Below are 23,993 nucleotides of genomic sequence, written 5' to 3'. Positions count from 1 at the left end.
GTATTAATTATGTATCAATTATGCAGTCTTGAATGTATATACAGTGGAATAATGGCAATTGGAAAGAGGTGTTTTTACCTGGTGTCTATAAGATTTTTTACATGTGAAATACAATATAGCCTGTGAAATATGTAAAATATAGTCTAGTTTTATAGTTAAAATTACCATTTGTGAATAAAAAATGCTGTTTTATAATAATGCTAAATCTCGTTTTTTATATCCTTTAAAGGAGTTCAAGATTTAACTGAATTCCTCTGTATATTGTGAAAAATAGTAGTTTGGTCAAATGTTTCACAATCCCTTTTTTATATCAATTTATAATATATCCTTTGAAAAATACTAAGGTTAATTCTCAATAGTAGAGTAAGGAGGTTGATTTTATCCCTTAAATTACACTATTGGAATATTAATGTTTGCTTTCATAAATTTTATCTAAATTAATCAAAATAGAATTACACTTGGCATGTCAATTTATTAAAACATGACTTTTGATTACATATAATTCGTCCTCATTAGAAAAATATTAAGAAAAATAATCATAAAGTTATATTGCTATCAATTGAGAAATAATGCCCTTAATGTAAAGGATTGCATTGAATTACAATTAGTTATGTGGGGAAAACACATCTATTAATTTACACATTCAATTTTATTGCTAATTATATTGAAAAATGCAATTACACGCTTAAGTAGATAATCAAATATCCAAGTCCACCTAGTTAGCTCCTGTTCTTATTAAATGTGTGATAACTGCTTTGCTATTAAGAACCACCTGTTGAAAACTGTGAAGTAATTAGGCCTCTATTTGATAGCTTTCCATGTGTAAAACAGAAACATTTCTCCTAACACTGCTGTTAAGGAAAAGCCGTTTGTCTCACTTTGGCTGGTTTATTCAAACTTTCAAATAATAAAAATGAAATGAGTTATATAGCAGCTTTGAAAGTACAAGTAGTTTTATAAAACTTCCCATCAGTGTTCCTAGAATTTTTTACCTTAGGGGAAAACCTACAAAAGCCCTAAAAATTCATGCTATCGAATGCCAGAAATCCAAAGAAATGTGTGCTCTGTGTGGATGGGGCAGATTAAATCATAAGCCACTGAGTCCCTGAGAAACTGCGTCTGCTGGAAGGAGTGGTTGATAGACCCCCATACAAGGCACACAAACACTGCAAAGCACAAAGAAGTGTCTGGACACAACCCTGGGTCTCTGTGTCCACAGTGGCGCCCTTGTGAACATCTACTGTGTGTAGCACTAGGTTTCCAAATAGGAAACCACCTGTCATTGCTGGAATCATCCATGTGAGAGAGGCAGTGGCATCGAACAGGGGTCCTTGACACGGGGCCTGGGGTAAGAGTGTGTTCCAGCTGTAGGCGCTTGTCGTGGCCTAACCAGCCCTCTCCCACCAACCATGAGGCTTTTTATTGACCCAAACCAGACTCTTCTCTCCCCTGGTAGATTTATCTTCCAGTCCTTCATTGTCCTTTTCTGTCAACAAAAATGGGTCAGAACAAGTCAAAACCAATGTCCAGATACTGATGACTTGAGGAAGTTGGATGGGAGTCAGCATCTCTGAACAACTTATGAAAAATTGGTCCTGTCCCACACCAGGGCCCGAAGTCCCAAAGAGAGACCAGTTGTGAAACATGAGTTGCACTGTGGCCATTTCCTTTGTTATCAGTGTAGATATAAGTAGAACCTCTCGTCTGACTTTTTGCACTGTCACTCATTTCATTTTCCCTGACTCATGTATGTTTTTTAAATAATCTACAATTAATTTGCAACTTTCTGCAATCATAATTAATGTACAGACTTTAATAATAATAATTTTTGCTTATTTTATTGAATGCGAAGATAAAAACTTTGCACTGTATTATACTAAAGTCTTATGTAATGTTACGCTTAGGCAAACTACAGTTTTATGAAAGTTATTTCTATAGCTGGGGAGACTGAGTATTATTTGAGGGTGATTTATGTTATTTGTCACGCTCTTTAACAGTAAACCACATTTCATTTGCCCTCAACAAGATGCCCTGGCAAGACCTAATCTCTCCTTGTGTACATGGTGTCCTAATTAGCAGGACATGTCCACTCATTTATATAACATAGCCAGACAGCTTGTGACCATTTCTCGAACAGAGGGAAGAGTGCATTTCTATATGATAGAAGAGCAGAGATAATTGGCTAATAGAGGAGTTTGGTCAGGGAGGATGAGTCAAAATTTGGCAGTAAAGCAGAGTTTGGGCTGGGGAGAAGTATGCCCAGAAAATTTGAAGAAGAACATGAGGCAAAACAGCTAAGCATGAAATTCAAGGACACTTGAATTGCCACTTCAGAGAATGGTTCGTTGGAAATAGCAGAAAATGGGTTGGGTGGATAACTCGGGTTGATAAAGGAGGAGGAGAGCAGTGCATTTAAAATCAAATAAGTTTATTATTGTTGTTATTATTATTACTATTACTATTGAAAGCAGGAAGGTATTGAGCAGAGGCATGATCTGGTTTCATCTTTGTTTTAGAAAGCATCTCTGGCTTCAAAGCAGAGTAGATTAAGAGGTGGATATAGAAACTGAAGACTGAGACTGGCTAGGAGACTTGCAATCTCTTACACTACTCCACATGCCACCGTTCTATACTGCTTTCTGCTCTTCTCTGCTTTTCATTTACTATCTGTAAAGACAGAAAAAGATGTGAGAAGCAATGGTGAAAGAAGAGGTGATGATTGATGTTGGGTTTGGCAGAAGGAAGAAGGGAACAAGAGAGAACTGTTAAGAGGGATATTGAAATAAAGATGAATCTTTTAAAAAATTTCAAAAATATGTTTATTGAATTTAAAGAGAAAGGGGGGGGGGTAGAGAGAGAGAGAATAAGTGAGAGAGAGGGGGGAGCACCGATGTGAGAAACATCGACTGGTTGCCTCCCATATGTGCCCCAGCTGGGGATTGACCCTGCATCTGGCTGGGAATGGAATCAGCAACCTTTGGTATACAGGATGGCACACCAACCAACTGAGCCACAGTGACCCAAGGCATAAAGATCAATCTTAATAACAATTTGAGTGATTTTCATACTTGAAGGGAAGCAAATTTTCATTATGTTGCTGAGAAACTTGGTGGCAAAAATTTGAATAGAAACTATTTTTGAAATATGTGGTAATAGAGAAGAGAGACTGTTAATTTTCATTGCCACGATGACTTCCAGAGTCTTAGGCCCAGCTTTCTGTTATTGAATGAAGTGCTTTCCCATAACATATTATATATTTTATTAAAAATCAATTCATTTTTTATGCCATTTAAATGTATGTTGCCTTCTTGATATGTCTTCGGAATAATCTATCAGGCATGCAATTAAGATCGTGTTAAAATTGTGTTAAGAAAGTTAAACTTTTTAGTGCAGGCACATAAATCTTTTTATACTTCTTACCCTTACTGAGCCTCCTAGCTCAATCATTCTATGATAAATAGTATTTTAAAAGAACAGTGATTATTCTTACTGGTCAGTTTCATATTATAATTATTGCAGAGTCAAATAGTCATCTACAATGATTAATGATCCCTCTCCAGTATACAGAATTTAACATTTTTGAATTTTAGCTTAGCTCTCATGTGCCTGTTAAATCATCAAAATAGTATAATGTTGTTCATCCAATTCAAACATATAAATTATAAAACCTAGTAAGATCTAGGTCCAAGATAAAAAAGTAAGTAGAATTTAAGACCTATGGCACAAAATGGTGATTTTCTGTCTAGAAATGCTTTTTAAAGTTTTTTCTTTTAAGGTTGAGATTATTTGTATCTGGAGGGTGTCCATGTTCTGTACAAGGTTACCCAGCTAATTAAATGGCAGAGGTGGAATTAAAACTTTCCTTCCAATTCAGTCTCTGTGTTCCTCCTTTCTGGGTCATTAACAGTTGGTCTCGTAATGTTGCATATAATTGTGTTATTTGAGGGCTTCATTTAACTAGATAGACAAGGAAAATAAAATATAGTTTGTGAGGGTTTTTTATAATTATCCACGGGCTGTGGTTCTTCCTGGAAAATATAATAATGTAAATCCAAATAAACATGCCAACTAGTAAATATCAATTAAGAGCAGAAAGGAGATGTAGTAGGTGACTATTAGAATAGCCGTTAGGTGTCAGATAATTTTATTTCTCTTGTCACAGCCTCCAGACTTGGAAGGTAAGGGGCTTCTCTACTTTAAAAGAGTTCTTTGTTGCATTTGTATTTCTTTCCTAGTCTGAGTTTATTTCACGAAAAGTAAAGGAAACTAATTAAACACTACTACAGATTACGTTCCTGAACAATTTTCTGATACACACAAAGCATGCATTATTTTTAATTATATTAACTGTTTTAAAACCAAAAGAATGTACTGAAAGCTAACAAGTTAGACAAAATATTTTTTTGAGAGGTGCTAATATATTGTCTGTGTAATATGTGAATTTAAATGGAATTGAATGGACTCCTAGTTACTGATATTTCCATTGGCTAATCAAAGGCTAGGAAGCTGTTTATAATTTATATTTAAGAAAAATATTCCAGCAAATAGCAGTTTGCTCCTTTTGTATCAGCTCCCATGGCTTGGTATTCATTTTCCTGGAGTAGACAAGCTATAGATCAGGTTTCATTCAGGTAGAAATTGATAAAGACATGCAATTATGATAACTATCCTCCCTGAGTCTGATCTCTTATGAATATTATATTTTGGGTAAAACAACTGATTTTTAGATAAAAATAAGGGTGAGAAAAAGGTACAAATAAAAGTAAATCTTAATATATTGTTTTCTCCAGTCTGTTGAACCTATGCATGTGTACTCTTCTTGAATTATTATTGAAAACTTTACATCAGTATTGATCACTCAGGTGTATTTGTAGTAACACGCAAACACACAAAACACGGATCAGATTGCCAGCTTGGGTTTATGTTTACAAAGTACATAGCTATTTAGGAAAAATTGCTATGTGAAAATTACATATAATGTACTAATTATTACCAGGAGTGCACAGATTAAAATGCTGAATAATCTAAAATATTCAAAGTTTTCCAAATTTTATCAGCATGAACTGAAAGTAATTATGGAGCATAATTATAAAATTCTATGGAACATTATCATATGAAAGTAGATGATGAAATTAATTTTATTATGAACAAATCGCAATTGGAGAGATAATGAAACTATAAATAAGTTGACCTTACAATCAGAAATTAAGTATTCTTTTGTTTCCAGATTAATTTTCAGTTTTTGCCATTTCATTTATCTAAGATAGTCACAATATTTTAGAATATGTATTTTTTATTATGTGATTAATTTACTTTTATATTATTTACACATATTGCTTACTCAAAGATATCTTTGGAGTAGCCTCTCAAGCACATGGTTAATACTGTTTTAAGACTGTGGGACAGTTCAAACCAGTTACAATCCCACCTTCAAATCTAGGTTTGTTTTCTTTTACTTTCTTATGGTTAGTTGCATGCCTCTTACCAGTCCATTCTTGTACAAGATTCGCCATTGTGTGGTTTAAATCTAAATTTGCCCATCCTTGTTTTCATTGATTCTCGAGTGAGAACTGCATTTTCACAATATCCTTAGGTGATTTAAATGCACCTGAATGGGAAGCCTGCTCTCCAAAAATGGTCCTACTCCATTTAAATCGATCCCCTAAGTGCCTAGTTGGTGCCAAGCAAATTCTTAGATCCTAATACGTACCACCTCATGTAGCCCTCACTAGATCTTTAGTTTATATCACTCTACTTTTTGAGATTGAAGCATTTTTTAAAAAAAGCTATTTATTATGGAAAATATAAGATACACACAGTTGTAGAAATAAAACGACAGTAAATCCCCCTTGGTATCCTATGCTGAGATTCAGCAGTACATGGCCAAATATATTTCATGATTCTAATGAAACAAATCTCAGTCATCACATCACCTTTCCCATGCATAATTCAGTAATTATCTCAGCAACCACAACAAAAATTCAACATAACCATGATACCATTACTACTAAAAATAGTGTAATATTTCTGTTAACAAAATCAAACATCCAAGCAATGTTCATATTTTCCTGATTGTCTCATGGTAGTTTGTATGATTTTTTTATGTCCTTTTTCTTTGAATTTCTTTATTTGAATTGTAGGGGAAGAAAAATCATTTTTCTTCTGCCCTTCTGAGTTCTTGGCTGAGAACCCCCACCCGTATTAAAAAATTAACAGGAGAAAAACAAACACAAGTTTATTATGATGTATACCGCATGTATACATGAGAGAGACCCAGAAAAACTGAATAACTTCCCAAGGTAGCTTAGAATTCAAACTTAAATATCATCTTATTAGGGAAAGTGGAGAGGGGATGTTGGCCTCTTAGGAAAGTAAACAATTTTTAGGAAAAATGATAGAATAATAGATGGGAGATACGATATTTTGTGACAAAGTTTGTCTGGGTACAGTGTTGATTTCTAGTCTCTTCTATGGGAAAAGAGTCAGTCTTCTTTTGTTGATGAAACTCCCAGGGAGGGGATTTATGACAATTGCACTCTTTTTGGAGGATCTGTCTCTAGACAGATAAGAAGAGTTCAGAGAAAGTGTTTCCCTGCATTTGCCTTTTTTCACATGCTTACAGCTCAAAAGCATCAATATACCAAAGTGGCATATTTTGGGGTGACCTATCCTGAACTCCTACAATCATTTTTTGAAGTGATATATTCTGCTACCTTTCAGAATCGAGGTCTAAATAATATTCATCCATTGTGATCGTGTGATATGTCTTTTGAGGCTCACTCTCTCCCCTTATCTCTTCATTTAATCTCTAGGTCCCTAAAATGAAGGAACATTGTCCATCCCATTTTACAGAGGGAGAAACCAGAGCTCAGAGCATTAGTAAACTTGCGTCAGGCTTAGTAGCTAATAAGTGCCAGTGCCAGAATTAGAACTAGGCTTGTCCACCTCTGTTAATCTTTCTCTGTATTGTGTTGCTGCCTTTGCGTTGACCCCACTTTTGTTTTCACTCTCTCTGTTTAGAGTTTTCTACTTTTTGCCTAATTACTTATTTATTCTAAAAGATCTTCAGACCATCAGTGATCATCTTGAAAACCTGGACTTGATTTTTTTAATTAAATTTTTGGGTTGACATTGGTTCATAACATTATATAAGTTTCAGGTGTACAGTTCAGTAATACACCATCTGTATATTCCATTGGGTGCTCACCGCCCCCCGGCCCCAGTCTAATCTCCTTCCATTACCTTGTATTTGACCCCATTTATCCTCCCCGCCAGCTCCGTTCCCCTCTGGTAACAATTTTGTTGTCTGTATGTATGAGTTTGTTTTGTCTGTTTGTTTGCTGCTTTCTGTTTTATATCTTACATATGAGTGAAATCACATGGTCTTTTACATCTGACTTATTTCTCTTAGCATGATACTTATCTATCATGTTATCACAAATGGCAGTATTTCATCCTCTCTTACAGCTGAGTAGTATTCCATTGTATACTACTCAGTTTTCTTTATACAGCGCAGTTTCTTTATCCAATCATCCATCAAAGGACAGTTAGAAAACCTGTACTTTAAATTATAGACTCTTGGGGACTCAAGATACCCTGCAAAAATGATGTTGCTCCTCTCCAACAATAAATTACACATTGAAGGAAAAAAAATTCTTGCTTGTTTGATCGTTTATTTGTTTTCAACTGGCAGTCTGCAATGGATATTTGTAGCTATAAAGGTCGACCGCTGTCACTGTCATCCTGGGATGTTGTTAAGTCACCTCTATGTTCTGTTGCATTCAGAGCTTCTCCCACACTATGGTGAGCTATATTTAAGTCTTACCTTTTTCCACGCATTGAGGGCATAGGTTGCTTAAAAGTGCACAATGCAATGATGTTTTTATAACATGCAGATTTTTCTTGCAGCTGATACATTTATCCTGATTTCTGAAATTTTAGAATTTAATATTATTGTGTGGTTATATTTTAGATTGGAGAATTAATATACGCTGTGGAAGGAAAAGTTAAGATCCCATCGCCTTCCAGCCTACCTGCAATGACTTCCTTATCTTCATATACAAATAAGCACATATATTCTCCAGAAGGTAAGAGTATGCATATGTTTTATTTCATGTATAATGTTGAAGGATGGGACTGTTTCTCATATAGTTACCTAAGCATCCTCATAGCAAGTTTTTCCGTTATATAATTAGCATCACTAATTATAGTGGAAAAGCATCACTAATTATATAGTGGAAAAATAAATTATCAGTTTGTAACTTTATTATGTCAGATGTATAACAGTCCAGTTTAAAGTGTAAGGTTGTTAGTGAAAGAGTATGACAGGTCATGCCAGTCCTTGACCATATCTTTCTTTCTTTACATTTATTTCTACCCCACACCTTCTAATAACTGATAGGAGCGCAGTGGTCACTGAATTTTTAATCATGTTGATGACGTTTCTATGAAAGGACCATTTGACTGGATCTCCTTTTAGGGAGTGCCAACAAGATATCTTTAATTCCTGAAGACTTATCCGTGAATTACTGCATTAGTACTACTAGAAATGTGTTACCGATTTATTTTTACTCTGTTTTAAGGAAAGCCACAACTGCAGTTTTATATTTCAAACCTCCCAAATCCTTCCTGAACAATGTCAAGGGCGTAAATGATCATTGAAGTCACGCATGTTTTTGCTTTCACTAGTGGTTAATCGGAAAGAGTCAGTTCTGTATTTGAAATGCAAACCCAGAGAAGTATTGGATATAGACCTCATATTGCCACTGACTAATGAAGCCAAGGAAAAGGCATTGGCTTTCGCAGCACAAAGGCAGATGACTGATGTGGAGTATCAGCGAAGACGGATCACTGGCACTCTGGAGAGCAGTAGCATCCGCGTGGCCATCGCCGTCCTGGGGCTGACCAGACTTGAGGTGAGAGTGGACAGATGATGCACTTCAATTTTTCTCTCTTCTTAAAACTCTACAGTGCTGTTACTTAATCAGAACGTTTATTCATAGAGAGAGAAAAAAAAAAAAGAAGGATGAATTTTGGTTTTCCCCAGAAAGACAGATAAGTCGCTTTTTTTCTTTCTTACCTCATTAAAAAATCATTCTGACAGAAAGCATTGTACTAATGTTTGGGCTACTACCAATTTTAGTAGTAATAACTAAATTAATAGTAACTCTGCATACTACTGATTGTAGGCATTGCGTTTTAGTTGCTTAATTCGTGGTTGTCTTCAGTTCTGGCTGCACTTCAGAATGCTAGTCTAGAAAACGTAAAATAATACGAATACCCAGGCATCATTCCAGAATAATTAAACACAGATCTCTGGAAGAGAGTGGGTGGGGCATGTTGTACAAGTTGCCCAGGATATTTCTGTTGTGTATCCAGAGAGGATTATCCCTGGGATCAGATGACCAGGCTGAGAATTTAGACATTAACACTATCCACCTGCATGACTGTGGGCTGGTTACTTAAAAACCATCAAACTTCAATTTTTATATTTTTTACTCTAGCGATAATGATAATTTATGGGAAATAAGTGAGATAATTATGTAAAATGCTTAGCATAATACCTGGTATATAATAAGTGTACTCTCTCTATATGGCATTGTTATTATTATTATTACTACCATTAATATAGACTCTATTATTAAAGCTCAAACTCTATTTTATAATGGAAACGAGATACGTTGTAGTCACTGCAGAGCTGTCAAAGCGATTCTTCTAAACTCTGAACCTGTTCATGTTGCTCCTCTACGGCCTTGCCAGTTCATGTCAGAATAAAAGCAAACCCTTAGGATGGTCTTCGGGACCCTCCCGGTCAGTTCCACCTCCTTCCCTGACCTCAGCATTTCCTCTGAGCCCATTCACTCAGTCATCTCCTCAGCGCTGGCCTCCTTGCTTTCTTCAAATGCCCAAGTATGCTCCCCATGGCCCGTGCACTCCCTTTGTTACTCTTCTCTAGGTATTAGAGGCTGCCTCCCTTATTGTCTTCAGGTCTGCTTGGATGCTATACCTGAGATTCTGCTTTACCAACTAACATTTTTTAAAAAAGCATCACTTACCTCTGCGAGGTACTCTCCAAATCCTAAATTTCCTTCAGTTTTCATTTTAGATAAAATTTATCACCTGGGAATATGTGACAAGATATGTGTTTAACTCTCATATCAGCAGCGCCTAGAAAAGTATGTGTCCTGCCAAAGGTAGTCCCAGAGCCTTTGTTCAATGAAGGAATAAATGATGCATTTTCATCCTTGTTTAAGAATTACTTTCATTTACATACATCATGACAAAATATTCGGCATTGTAGGGATGAATTTTTTTTGTCAGAATGCTATAATCCATACAGTCTAATCACAGATTTTCTAACAGTGATGCTTACATTATGGATGAATTGGATTTTAAAGTGTTGATTATCTCAGAAAAATCAAGGCTTAAGGCTGTGATGCACTTTGGACAGACCCACCCACACTGCATTGAAGAAGCTGATGGCGCTCTTCAGCTCATACCAAAATGCTTCCTTCCACTATAGAACAGTGAATCTGGGAAGGTTTGTCTGCAACTTTTAGGACACTATTACAATAGAAATGTTCAATATGTGGCCTTTTCAAACTTTAAACCTATTGGATTGCACGTGCACTCTCTCTTTTTCCTTTAAAATCCATTTTCTTCATTCTTACCTCTTGTCAATGCATATTATTTAAATGAAAAATGCTTGAAGGAGATGGGTTTTGCCCGTGAACCTTCTTTCTGTTATTTCTGCATGTATAGGGTTTCTATCTTTCCCTCTCTTCACTTAGCTTTCTTCCTGCAACCCAGCACACCTTTTGTTTTAATTATTATATTTATCAAGTTGTGTTTTGTCCAAGATTTATTTTTATATGTACATGTTTCTCTAGGATGTGAATTCCTAGAGACTGAAAAACTTTTGTTGCATGTTTTATTGTTTACCCTTTAATGACTTGTGTGTGAGAGATGCTGTCGTTGTTGCATTGCATTGAACAAGGGCCTGAACAAATGAATGCCGCTTTAAACCTCAAGCCTTCATCGCATAGGCTGATGTCCGTCCAGGTTGCCTCAGAGCCTGATTTTTCAGAGCGATTCCCTTACCCTTGTTTCCCTCTCCCATTCACAGGATGAGTGGCTATAAGCGTGCACTTCTCTGAATTTGTTGGCAGGAATAGTAACGATAATGATAATTTATGAGTAACCTTTGGCTTTTTAAAAATTAAATTTGAAATGTTTTAAGTGGTCTCTAAAATTTTAAATTGAAAGTTTTTTCACCTGAAGATTACTTTTTTCATTGAATTTTCTGAGTATGATGCATTTTTTTTTTTATTTCAGCAGTAACTCTTTAAGTGTAGAAAACAGTGAAGGGTTGAATGTGTCAATTTAAGAAAACCAGCCACTCCAAATCAGAACTTACAGACACATCTTATTGTGCTTACATAAATCTAGTCATAAAGGTTTCTTTTCAAGTCAAGTGCACTCTTGAAATACAATAATGCTAATACTTTTTTTGCAGCAGAACCGTAAACAAGATACATTTTTAAAATACCCTCACCTTTTTTCCCCAAAATGCTTCTATGTGCACTTTTCAAATTATTTTGATTACCTCTCAAAGAAATTTAGAGCAGATAGGATTGCACTTACAATACAAAAAAAATGGAATGAGTAAGGCATAAAAAGACCTTAGTTGCTCTCAGTGACTGGGCAGAGATTACGACCCAGATGAGGGCAGAGACATTATTGTATTTTAAAGTTGGGGAACAAATCAAAGACACATCGTCCAACCTCTTACTCTTACAGACTGGTAAACCAAGACCCTGAAATAGTAAGATAATGCCCTAAGTTCATACCAGTGATTTATGGCAGAATAAAATGGGCCCAGGTTTTCACCTCCCAGTCTAATGCTCTTTTCCTTGTCCTGTATAGCCTCCAGATCATATGTCCACTTCTTAGTCTACCAACGTGAACTTGTACAGTGCAATAAATGAAAGTCTAGAGTGTTCTGTTATAGCATAAAATAACTGTATAACGAAATCTAAAATCAGCCTTGACATATATTTGTTCAAATTAAATCTAATTGGATATATGTAGAAAAGTGACATGTATTATACAACAATGTGAAATTTGAATTGTGAAATATTTATAGGGTAATAGCCACATGGTGTCTCCATATACTCTAAGACAGGGGTCCTCTACCTCCAGGCCACAGACTGGTACCTGTTAGTAACCGGCCCTGTTAGTAACCAGGCTACACAGCAGGAGGTGAGCTTGAATGTAATGCACTTGGATCATCCTGAAACCACCCCCCACTTGCCGGTCCCTGGAAAAATTGTCTTCTATGAGACAGAAATTGATCCCTAGTGCCAAAAAGGTTGGGGACTGCTGCTGTAAGAGGCACGATCTTTTGTCAGGAGCATGAATTTCTGACATTTCCCTGAGCACTCATTTATTGCATTCATATTCTCTGGCCATAAATAAAATAACTTTAATGGTAGACTCAGTGATCCTAGAAAGATTCAGGGCCTACAGGGAAGGTTTCTTATATTTTCTATTAGCTTCCTCATGTTTATGTTTTAGAACCCATGCTGTGTACTGCAGAATAAATGGCAGGAAAAATCATAGGAATTTCAAAATTTGATATCTTTTAAAAAGGAAATCTGAAAGATCTCCTTGGTGAGGATTCGAAAGGGTAAAGACAAAGTTTTTTGTACTTGTATAATTCAAGTACCCTTACAGTCATGAAGTATTCATATTGATAGTATGAAAGATACAACTGGGTATAAGTTAAAGCAGTAAAGAGACAGAGTTGATTCAGTAAACTGTAGCAGCAGAGAGGAGGATCCAGCATGAAATGAACTCAAAACTTCAATTGGTGCAGCAGTAACTGGGAGTTTTAAAGGGAGGATGAGAAAAAGTAAGGAGGGAGAATGACTAGGGTCTTGAGCAGATTCACTGAAGTGAACATTTACAAGACGGGAGAAGGGAATGAATGGATTAGATCTGGATTTGTTCATTGATGCTTATCTGCAGGAGAAACAAACAAATGGAATTTTTATGCCAGAGGTAGTGCTGCAAGTTGCAGCAAGGTACCCAGCTGGCCTGAGCATTATCTCCTTGAATGTTTGCATTTCAAAGAGGGAGTTCTGAGGTTCTTGAGAAGACAGTTCTGGTTGATAGAAGATTTCCATCTCAAAGGAGAGAGAAAGTATTTATAATTGCAAACTTTTTTTCATTTTTTTTATTGTACAAGTGCAGTTGTCTCCATTTTCCCGCCACCACTTTGCCCTGCCCCTCACACACCCCCACCTCCCACCCTCAATCCTTTCCCGCTGTGGCTTTGTCCATGGGTCCTTTACACATGTTCCTTGACAACCCTTCCCCTTCTTTCCCAGTGACCCCCCTCTCCCCTCCCCTCTGGTTACTGTCAGTTTGTTCTTTATTTCAATGTCACTAGTTATATTTTGCTTGCTTGTTTGTTTTCTTGATTAGGTTCCACTTATAAGTGAGATCATAAAGTAACTGCAAATAAGCATCAGTTAAATCCAGATCCCATCCCTCAACCCCCTCTCAGTTCTAGTACGTGCCCACTTCTGGGACTGCAGTTTTTGTACGCCAAGGTTGACGCCTAGTTGAAAAGAGGGCTTCTAGGAGCATGGCTAGAGTTTGGTCAAGAAGAGAGTCTGTGTCAATGCATAGTATTTTGAATGACTTGAAGATCTAGAAGGCAGACATGTGTTTAGGATAAAGAGCTAGTTGCTGATGTGAATAGATTCGTTATTCACAATGACCAGAAAAATGAACCGAACCCAAACATTGATAAACGTTAAATTGAATTAATTTAAATGTCTGCATTTACATGATTTGAATTGCCAAAATAAAGTAGGTAGAAAATGTGACTTTGTGGGAAAAAAAAATTCTTGCGGATTTTATAGATCATGAACCCAGTGAATGAGATAATTGCTAAAGGTTTATTGCTAACATTTATTAAATTGCTAACATTTATTTTTGATAAGTAATGATACCATGATTATGATCATGTTGATGGTGACAATAATGATGACAATGACAATGATGATAGCCAACATTTATTGAATTCTTAAAATATGCTCCAAGCACCTGGCATTAGTTTATACTTTAAACACACCAGGGGTCGGCAGTGTGTACTGTTATCACCCATGTTTTACAACTAAAGATTTGTGGTTTTGGGTAGTAGCCAAGCCAATCTTACTAGATTCGTAACATATAAATGCAGGTAGTCTGGCTCCGAGAACACGCTTAGTCCAGCCATTGGGCTGTACTTTGTTATTGACAGTAGAGCATCCTTATCAACATTAATGATTGCCTACCTCTGGGCTCTGCGTTGCTTGGTTGACACGTAGAGAGCTGGCTTTCTCTTCAGTGTTCTGTTTTAGGAAGCACAGTATTGCACTCAACTGTGTCTTGAGGAGCATATACATGGTGGTGAGTTGTAACCACCATTATATAAATAATGGTCGAAGGCAGTAAAAATATCAAACTTACTTCAAAGAGATATTTGGAGGTCTGGAGAGGGACAGGATCTCGTATTATGTGTGTGTTTATTTCTGTTTCTTTTTCCCCACACAATTGTCATTCACAAAGGGGACTAACTATACTGTTAATGAGAACTAGAACTGATGGGTAGATGTTCAGGTGCTCAGGGTTCTACTCAAGCAGGGAAGCACTTTCTCAATGCTGTTCACAAATGCAGTGGTTTCCTCGGGGGGCAGTGACTTCCTCAGCGCTGAAAGGATTAGAACAGGGTTTAGAGGATGACTGCGTTGATTCTGTGAGACACCTTAGTGTTGTCTCTCACCAATTAAATAAAAACATGTGTAAAGGAATGAACAAATTCAGATCCTCCGTTGATTTTCTCCAACCTGTGGAGTCTAAATACATAATACTCTCTTTTGTGTTTTAGAGTTAAAGGGTAAGAGAATTACATTCCAATTTTTCTTTCTGTTTATTTGCAGACTTCTAGGCTCTTTAATATCTCAAAGTTGAAGCAGCCTAAGTCCATTTTATACCTGACGGAAGTGAGCCTTCCAGCATATTTTGAAATCCCCAAGAAAATCTCCATTCCTCAGTATCCGGAAATTCAGGCTGAGGGACATAAACCTGCAAATAAGAAAGGTACACGGTAACATATGGATTGCAATATCTAGCACCGCTGCAGGAACTGTGAAATAATAAAATACAAAGAACAGATCATCTCTACTAATAGGATGTTTATAATACATTTGAAAAGATAATTTAGCTACATAAATGCCAATTATTGGCTAACAGTTTGTGTTATAAATAAATAACAAACTACATAACACTAATCTAAGTACTGAATTTGCGCGTTTAATTACTGGTACTGAAATTTGCAGAGTTGTCTTTGTTAAAGAATACCTATATGCTAAAGACAATAAGTGCCCTTTGAGAAAAGTGAGCTCTTGCTTTGACAGTGAACCCGGTTACAAAAGTTTTGCTGGAGTTGTGGCTTGGGCTGACCCAAAAGGGGTGGGGGATGTTGAAGTCAAGAGCATCTCAGAGGAGAACAGTTACCACTCATGAGTAATTTATCTTTGATATGGACTAGGCCCTTTATTAGTTGAGGACCTAACTCTTGGTCTCCTGGTGTCCCTTTGTTTTGATTTGTGTTTAGGAAGGACTAAGCCAGATTTAATAGAATATTAATACATTACATTATTAAATACAAGTGCTAAGATAAAAACAATGTGACTAAGTAGTGTAAAGTGCTAAAATTAATTTACATTTTTCTTTCTCTTGTCTCCAAACCGATGAATAATAATAAGAGGAATATATTTTTTTATTAGGGCTGATCCTACAGTGTACCATGTGTCATGGATTCTAAGTTATGTTATTGCTAATTATGGTTTTGTTAAGTTGTCATTTGATATTTGCCTTTGGCTTTGTGATAAGTATAAAATATTTCTATATCAAAAATGGTGGTTAAAAATTATGAGATACAGTAAACCTGTTTATTTTGTCTTCCTAGGAGATTTGCGATGTTGAGCATCTTTCCATGTGTTTATTTGCCATGTTATAAATGTCTATTCGGATAATTTGCCCATTTTTTAGAGTTGGTTTGTCTTTTCATTATTGAGCTGCAACTGTTTTTCTATATTCTAAATGCAATCCCCTCTCAGATAGATGGTTTTCAAACAGTGTTCCTCATTCTGTTGGTTGCCTTTTCACTCTCTTGATAGTATCCTTTAAAGCACAAAGGTTTTAATTTTCATGAAGTTCAATTTATATAATTTTGTCATTCTTATTGCTCTTGCTTTTGACATTATATCCATGCCTCCATTGCTAAATTCAGGGTCTCTGTTTTCTTCTAATATTTTTATGGCTTTCGTTCTGGCATTTAGGTCTTTGATTTATTTTTACTTTTGTATATTTTTTGAATTAAGGGTCTAACTAACTTCATTCTTTTGCATGTGGCTATCTGGTGGTCTCCTCGCCATTGTTGAAAACACTATTCTTTGCGTGTTAAATGATCTTGGCACCCTTACTGAGAATTAGTTGACCATAGATACATTATTTATTTATGAATTCTCTTTTGTACCCTACAGATCTATATGTCTATCCACATGACACTTTTTTAAAATTACTATTGCTTTGTGGTAAATTTTGAAATTGGAAAGCATGAAGTCCTGCCACATTATTCTTTTGAAACCATATTGTTTTGGTTCTGAGATTCTTATAATTTTACATGAATTTTAAAACCAGCTTGTCAATTTTTATAAGCAAGCCATCTGGCTTTCTGATAGGTATTGCATTGAATCTGTGGATCAGTTTGGGGGAGGACTGACATCTTAATAATATTAAGCCTTCTGATTCGTGACCATGCAATGTTTCTTCCCTTTTTTAGATATTCCTTAAGTTTTGACAGTTCTGTAGTTTTAAGAGTGTAAGTTTTGCACTTCTTCTGTTAAATGTATTACTAAGTATTTTATTCTTTTTGATAATAGTGTAAATGAAATTGTGTTTTAAATTTCTTATTTGTATTGTTTATTGTAAGTGTATAGAAAAACTGATTTTAATACTGAAATTATATTATGCAACCTTGCTGAACTGATTTTTTAATTCTAATATGTTTTACTGCATTCTTTAGGATTTTCTATTACATACAAGATAATGTCATTTATATCTAGAGATGGTCTTACATCATCCCTTCTGAAATAAAATTTTTTTATTTATTAAGTTCTCTAAGTTTTGACAATTGTTTATAACATTCTTTCCTATTCCATTTTATTTCTGTAAGACAGAAGCAATGCCCCTACTTTCATTTCTGAGTCTAATAATTTGAATATTTTCTCCTTTTTGGGGGGGGGGTCCATTTAGCTAGTTTTGTTAATTTTGTTATTGTTCCAGAGAAGTAGCTTTTGGTTTCAGTGATATTCTCTAGTATTGTTTTATATATTTCACTAATTTCTCCTTCAGTCTTTATTATTTTTTCATTCTACTTTCTTTAAAAAGTTTAGGCTGCTCTTCTTTTCCCATATATTCAAGTAGAAGGTTTATTGATTAGGTTATTGATTTCAGATTTTCTTCTTTATTGGTTATAGGCATTCATAGCTATAAATTTCCCTTAATCATTGCTTTCAGCTGAATCCTATGTTTTTTAATATTCATTTTCTTTTTTAAATTGTTATTCTATTATAGTTGTCCTAATTATACCCCCTTTGCCCTCCTCCACCCAGCCCCCCGCCCCGCCCACTGTCAATCCCCACGCCTTTGTCTCATCCCTGTTCTTGGACTAATCCCTTCCCCTTCTTTTCACCATTATCCCCCTCTCCCTAGCAGCTGTTGGTCTGTTCCATGTTTCCATGTCTCTGGTTCCATTTGCTTGTTAGCTTTTTGTTGTTGTTGTTGTTGTTGTTCATTAAATTCCTCTTGTAAGTGAGATCTTGAACTATTTTCTAATTTCGCAAGATTTTTTTTTAACCTATTGAATGTATTACCAATAACAATAGATACTTGGGAGGTAAGTTGAAATATTACAAAGCACACAATATATAAATTAGATAAACATAAAGTTTCTTTGTTCAAAACTAGAGAAGATGTTCCAGAACTCTGTCTGCTTGCCCTTCCCCACCTCCTATTGTATCTCCAGCAGTGGCTCATAAAGCAGATTCTCATAAGCCTGGGGCTCTGATGAATACAGTTTGAAAGCCACTGAATTACTTCAAACTCCACATCTTATAGATGAGGAACTTGAAACACGGAGGCAAGGGGGTTAATCAAATAAAGTAGAATTAAGTATTAGTGCAGAATTCTATCTTGAACATAGTATCTTCAGCCCCTTTGATTGAGATGCCAGATGATAGGACACTTTATTCAACACATATTTATTGAGAGCTTACTGTGTGCAGGCAGTGTTTAGGCACCAGGGATAGAACAGTGAATACAATAGAAAAGCTCCTTGCCTTTTAGAAATTTGGTGGTGGGAAATTGTTCCTAGTGTTTGCCAGCCATCTTGGGCCATGTACTTTGAATGGCATTTAGTATTGGCTCCCACACTTCTGTGGCTCATTTTTTTTATTCCATCTTGTGACTCAGGTTATTACTTTTTTGATAAGTAGCTAGTTAGATGTACTAAAAGTGGTTGTATGATAGAGGACTATGACTAGCCACATGTGAACTTAACCCAAAGTTTGACTTCAGTAATGTTGTTTCAGTAAACAAGGTTCAGCTCTGGTTTTTAATTTCAAATGGTTTTCCAATTATTAGTCACTAGATTGACAAGTTAGATGTGTAGATTATCAGCTTTGTTCATAACTCTCAGCCATTTATATTTTAAATCAATTATTTCTACCCACGTAATATATGATTAAAAATAATCACATGGTCTTCTTCCCCTATTTGATTACTTTTTCTTCGAACACCTGAAAGTCACTATTTATTTTACAGAAAAATAAAATAAAGGCGCACTTTTATTTTATGAATACATTCTGTATTGTGCATGGGAGTTCAAAATGAGTTTTACTTAACGCGTATTAACTTTAATGCGCAGAACTTTAGTATACTGAAACTTAGACATTCTTGAAAGTAATTAGGTAAGTTAATTGTCTTTCATAGTTTGAGAGTCTGATTTTGCTTGTCACTGCCATGTCATTTTATTTTTTATTGAACAGAACATAAAACTTGTTTTCATTTTTTAAAAATAAAAGTCAGTAGAAAAGTAGTGTGAAATAGAATTTTTGTTTTTAAGTCTGTGGGCAATTGTAATTCTTTTCAGCATTAGTCTATGATTACTTACTATTTATACATTATTAAGTTTCTTTATTTTACCATTAAAATTAGAATCTTAAGGGAATTTTTATGTTCTTTTTCATGCTTGAAACATTTTGATTTTTGTCTTTTGTGTTTTAATAAGAAAAGTATCCTAACAGATACTGTGATGATAGTTCACTTTTTCTTTTATTGATGTTTTACAGAGCGAGAGACATCGATTGTTCCACTTATTTATGCATTCATTGGTTGATTCTTGTACGTACCTTGACTAGGGGATCGAACCCACATCCTTAGTGTATCCGGACGACTCTCTAACCACCTGAGCTATCTGGCTAGGGCTGTGATGATAGTTCTTGTGAAAGGAAATGATCATTCTGTCTTTCTTCAGAGAGGTGCCTCCTGTTACTGGAGGGCTGCCCCAATGGCACCTCACCGTTCGATTTCATGTAGAAGCATATCTAGATGGAATATTAAGAAAAGGGAGGTCTGGTGATGGAGTGAAAAGAGGAATGATGTTAGTTTCAGTGACTGATAGGTGAGCAGGCACTTAAAATAGAAATCATGAATACGTTATCTACAAATTTCAAGGTCTGATGGTTGATAGTTAGATTTTATTGATTACTGGGCTTTCTATAGTGCTTTGTATCCTAATCTCAGTGGCTGATATGAATCAGCTTTGGAGAATGTGTTCTTGGGCAGTAACTGAATCCTTTGCCCTCTCCTTTGATCCCTAATCACACATCTGGGTGCAGGGTCCAGTCCTATTGATCAAAGGCTTGTCTTCAATTGACAATGATATGTCACCGCTCACAGATTACTTGGCTGAATCAGAACATTGAGTCACCTGCTCTTGTCCACGCAGCCTCTGTGGTGGCCAAATGATTGAGCTGGTGAAACTGTCACTCCCCTCTCTTTCCATTTCAGGGTAACTCTTCTTTACTTCTTTTTTTCCCCCACCTATGACCGTTATAACCTGATTGAAACACTGAGTTTCTCCCTTCTGTCTGAAATCCCTTTTAGAAATGTCTTATTTTTCTTCTCATTTCATTTCTACCCAACAACCTTGGTGCATCTCAGAAAAACAGATCTTAGACTTGCAGTTAACATCGTGATTTTTGAGATGAATGTTATACAATAACATGTAAGTCTTTACCAGAATAATCGAGCTGTAATTGTGTGATTCTGACAAATCTAAATATGGAGAGAGAAAACCGGACATGCTTACTGGAAAAGTTCGGAAAAAATTTCTGTATGTAAGGATGATAGCTTGGATTGATTTTTCTGGGCATACTACATATGAGCTCACCTATAAAAACAATTTAGTTGGTACACTGTATTAATATCTAAACTGTATTGCATTTCATTTATTTGCCCTAAAAATACTGGTTTAAATGTAATATTTGTGCCTCTTCCATTCTTCATATGCTTTGTTACTTGTTAAAACTTATATTGGTTAGAAACTTTATTTTATCTTTTAGTGAAGATTAAAAAGGGCTTCATTGATTCAGATTTGTTTATAAAGGATTCAGATGAATGAATAAATCAGATTAAGTTCTTGTCCTCAGGAAGTTTATAGTCTAGTGGAAGTAACAGTATTGGGCCCATAATAATCCTGGTCTTCAGGTCCAGCTGCTAATCGCTTGTCTGCTAACCTTTCAGATCATTGAGGTGTTTATTCACCTGGTTTCAGAAACTGTTTCAGGGCTTGAGTTGACCACAGTTGATTCAGAGAAAGTGAGGCTTGGCAATTTTGCTGGCATTTTGGGGAAGGGATGGCTTCTTTTTTCTTTCCTGCCAAGTTGGCTAAGCTGGTAGGATATGCAAGGGTGAACAAGGAGAGTCTCCAAGAACCAGGTCAGCACAGAGAAAAGCCAAGTCAGAAGGCAGAGACAGAAAGAAGAAATCTCATGATGTCATTTCATGATTTCTATATGCTGTCATTGTAAAGGTATCCATTCCCTTTGTACCTGCCAGTTATTGCATTAATAAATTACATCCGGGGCTCCTGCTTGTTTAGTGGTGTTTCAGACACTTCACAAATGAAAGTGGTTTCACAAATACTGACTCAAAAGCCTGTGCTCTTTCTGCATGGCCAAGGTTTGCTAACCCTGGCTGTATGTGTGCCAATGGAAAAAGTACAGGTTTGAGGCCTGCTCTAGGCTTGCCAAATCATCCCAGGTTGGAAGAGATCGAGGAACTTGTAAAAGTTCCCTCCAGATGACTGCTGCAGTCAGTCCACATATTAAGAGTCCAGGAAAGCACTGCTGCCCCACATAAAGCCGTCATTTTACTTCTCCATTTTACAGCTGGAGAAAGTTGGGCTCACAATAGTTAAGTCTCTTTGGGAGGCCACGGAAGAGGTCACATTAAGTGTCCTGAGTAAGCACTGGAGTTTACTAAATACTTCGTCTATTGCCGTTTGCATTACGCCATGCTGCATAAAATCGTCACGCTGTCCTTTATTCTTAGGTTAGTAATCGCCTAAGTTTGAATTCTGTAAAAACTGAAGCCTCAGGCTAGAAGGTTATAGTAATGCTTTACTCGGAGGTATAGCAGATTCAGGGCGATGAGACTGAGAAAGGAGAAACAAGGAAGCAAAAAAAGGAAAAGGAAAGCAAAGCAGTGAGTCATGCATGAGCTGCTACTTCAGTGTCCACCAGTCATCCCCATGAATGACATGGGTCATTCAGCAGGTGTCATTTTTGAAAAGCAAGATCCCTGAGAAATCAATATGAGAGAGGAAGGAAAAGAATTACATCTGCATGTTCACCTCCTGACTCCTGTTCTTGTTTGCCAGATTTTATTCCATGGGAGTTAATGGTCCTAGGCTTCAAGGTGGCGTTCCCTGGCCCCGTGGAATGCCAGCTTCCGTGCCCTACCATGGCGAGAGGAGCCAGAAATCCTCTACCTGTCTGTAGCACGGCAGCCAAGGGGTTTGCTCCATTAGTTCTGCAGGAAGTTACAGGCCGTCCTCAGGCAGAGAGGAATGTGAATGGAGGGCAGCACAAAAGCAGTTGAGTTTCCTGGAGGTGGTGGAACCCAGGGAATCTCAGGAAGCCCATAAAGTGTATCCCATACAGCAGTGTTGTCAAAGAATTTTACTAGCGACACTGTCAGCAACTTTCAAGATAGACAACGTCCAGGTTCTCTCCCTTACCCGTACCCTCTGCGCTGGCATGCCCCATCCCAGGCGCTGGGCTGGTTCGCGCTGCAGACCTGGGATCTGGGAGCCCATCTGGGCTGGCCGCCGCTCTCCTATGTCATCCCCATCTCAATGGGCCTCTCATGAGACCCGTTCCAGTGTTAAATCTGACAGCACCAGCTCCCCATTGGTATGCTCCCTTACTTGTGTTGGATCTCCTTCTGTCCTGTGCGGTCCAGTACGGGCATAGAATTCTATTTGATTTCTTAAAACCCAGGCTTGTTGTGGCCAGACTCTCCTCGCCCCCTCCCAGGTACTGGTATGCTCTTCCTGTCATCTGCCTTGTTGTCAGCAGCCCAAGGCCTCTCCGACAAGAATCTTGCCCCTGCACTTGTTCACTTGCCAGTATGTGACTTGTCCTAACATGTGAGGGTTGTTTTATTATTATTTTTTTTGCTAGTTCCAGGTTCTTTCTGTGCCACACCTTGCAGTAATGAGACATGACTGTTTCCTATATTATCAAAGAAAATATACTTTAAGTCGAATACTTTGATACAACCTAGTCAACATAATTATAATATCCAAGACTTGAGTGTATTCTTTATCTTCATAATTTTAACAAATATTTTTTGTTAGATAAATATCTTACTTTGTCTTCATTGTTTTATATCTATGGACATGAACCTGCCAGGAAAAAAACCAAAAACAAAAAAAAAACCCCAAAATGGTGATCTTTTAAGCAGTGTCTTATTCTTTCTATAGATCTTCAAAGGTAAACATATGCTAGGCAACAATATATTTAAGGAGGCGATGAATCAAAAATTGTGTAAGCCTTTCCCCCTAGTTTAAGTCCTAGAGAATGTGCTGTTCATTGGCTTGCCAACAGCTCATTCAAACTTATTTGCACACTTAGTAAATCAATCTGTAAAACCTTAATAATCAACTCTCTTCAGAAGATTTTATTCTTAATATAACACAGATAGAGAAAGTTTATGGTATTCAGACTTGAAATTGCAAAAACACAAAGTTAATTTGTTTTCAGCAGTCCCTTGCTTCCTTCCCCAAGGAGGGGTTAATTAGAAAGTGAAATCTTATTTTAGTTTTTTTCTTTTGGAAATTTTATCTTCTTAAAAAATTATATGAAAATGAAAACTTGGTTAAAATACTGTCAAGCTACAACTCCATGATAGGCTCTTTGTTAATTTTCCATTAAATAATCCATGAAGACGTATAAAAATTCAAAAATGCAATAGCAATGGAAAGAAAAGATAAAGCCACCCATTTACATAAATCCTATGAGGAATTCCCGATAATTACAGTTATTGTGGCCTGATTGGAAAACACATTTAATAGCCTCTGCTGACTCATACTCAATGAAAACATAATTTTGCTCTAAAGAGCAAACAGTTTAGTCCCATTATCTGCCTTTTTCTCCGAAATTTATTATCTACACTTACCAGAAAACTGGGAAGGTAACTCCTCATTGCTTACTTACTGGCACATAGTAGGGGTTTTTCAATATTTTTCTAATGAATAAATATGTGTGAACTAAGTTCCAGGGTGGCCCTTTATTACTACCACCTGTTTG

General features: G+C 36.4%; 1 protein-coding gene across 1 annotated transcript in view; it reads left to right on the top strand.

The window, feature by feature from the left end:
• Nucleotides 1-23,993, top strand: part of CFAP47 (cilia and flagella associated protein 47) — a 332,513-nt gene that overhangs the window by 181,846 nt on the left and 126,674 nt on the right. The window contains exons 42-44 of the mRNA XM_054566336.1: nucleotides 7,973-8,087; nucleotides 8,689-8,915; nucleotides 14,991-15,150. Of these exons, the coding sequence (XP_054422311.1) occupies nucleotides 7,973-8,087; nucleotides 8,689-8,915; nucleotides 14,991-15,150 (502 nt within the window). The remainder of the gene's footprint in view (nucleotides 1-7,972; nucleotides 8,088-8,688; nucleotides 8,916-14,990; nucleotides 15,151-23,993) is intronic.

Source organism: Pteronotus mesoamericanus, unplaced genomic scaffold (assembly GCF_021234165.1).
Source record: "Pteronotus mesoamericanus isolate MK-2021 breed Mesoamerican mustached bat unplaced genomic scaffold, CSHL_Meso_final contig_173, whole genome shotgun sequence".
Lineage (NCBI taxonomy): Eukaryota > Metazoa > Chordata > Mammalia > Chiroptera > Mormoopidae > Pteronotus > Pteronotus mesoamericanus.
This window is presented reverse-complemented; position numbering and strand designations above follow the sequence as displayed.